The sequence below is a fragment of the Bison bison genome, unplaced genomic scaffold (assembly GCF_000754665.1).
Source record: "Bison bison bison isolate TAMUID 2011002044 unplaced genomic scaffold, Bison_UMD1.0 scf7180017855054, whole genome shotgun sequence".
In the NCBI taxonomy this organism is placed as follows: domain Eukaryota; kingdom Metazoa; phylum Chordata; class Mammalia; order Artiodactyla; family Bovidae; genus Bison; species Bison bison.
The window spans coordinates 15165-16047 of record NW_011485627.1 but is presented as its reverse complement, the minus strand read 5'-3'; the positions used below and the strand labels follow the sequence as shown (position 1 = coordinate 16047).

General features: G+C 63.4%; 1 protein-coding gene across 1 annotated transcript in view; it reads left to right on the top strand.

Moving 5' to 3' along the window:
• Nucleotides 1-104: 104 nt before the first annotated feature.
• LOC105001613 (SRSF protein kinase 3-like) overlaps nucleotides 105-883 on the top strand; it is a gene marked incomplete at its 5' end in the record, with an annotated part of 6793 nt that continues 6014 nt past the window's right edge. Inside the window, 3 exons of the mRNA XM_010857988.1 lie at nucleotides 105-252; nucleotides 391-455; nucleotides 525-739. Coding sequence (XP_010856290.1) covers nucleotides 105-252; nucleotides 391-455; nucleotides 525-739 — 428 coding nt within the window. The remainder of the gene's footprint in view (nucleotides 253-390; nucleotides 456-524; nucleotides 740-883) is intronic.

The window sequence follows — 883 nt, the reverse complement described above, 5'->3', positions numbered from 1 at the left end:
CTGGTATGACCAGCTCCCCAGGCAGCTCAGGGCCATGGGGGTCCAGGTGGAGGAGCTGAGCTGGACTGGCCAGGACTCACTCCACGGCTGGCCTGTGTCTCCAGCCTGTTGCTGCGGTTCTGGGTGAACACCTTGAAGAACCCGCAGCTCATCTTTGACGTGCGGGTGTCAGACAACGTGGACGCAGTCCTCGCCGTCATCGCCCAGACCTTCATGGACTCCTGCACAGTCTCGGAGCATAAAGTGGGCCGGGTGAGGGCCGAGGAGAGAAGGCCTGGGGGGAGGGTAGCCACAGGGGCTCTGCACTGAGCCCTGGGTGGGGCTGGCCCCCACGGGGCGTGGGGCCAGGAGGGGGCACCTCCCCACTTATGCCCACCCCGCCCGGAGCAGGATTCCCCAGTGAACAAACTGCTCTACGCTCGGGAGATCCCTCGATACAAGCAGATGGTAGAGAGGTAGGTGTTGGGCATCATGGACTAGGGACCTTCTGGGCTGCCTGCCTCTAACTCTGTGCCCTTTTGCAGATACTACTCTGATATCCGCCAGAGCCCTCCAGCGAGCTACCAGGAGATGAATTCAGCTCTGACTGAGCTCTCGGGGGTGAGGACACAGGGGAAGGGGGAAGCTGGGGGCTCAAGGTCTGGGCCGGGGCCTCACCCACCATGTGCCTCCCCCAGAATTACACCTCGGCTCCCCACTGCCTGCAAGCTCTGCAAGAACTCTCCACCCACATCCACAGGTACTATGACCAGGTGAGACCTGGGGGCACTCCGAGGAGAGGGGCGTGCCTCTGGAGCCCAGAGGGAGGCCCCAGGAATCTCCCTTGGGGGCGGGAGTGTCCAGGTCCAGTGTAGGCAGAGGAATGGAAGGGCCTGGGGCTGGG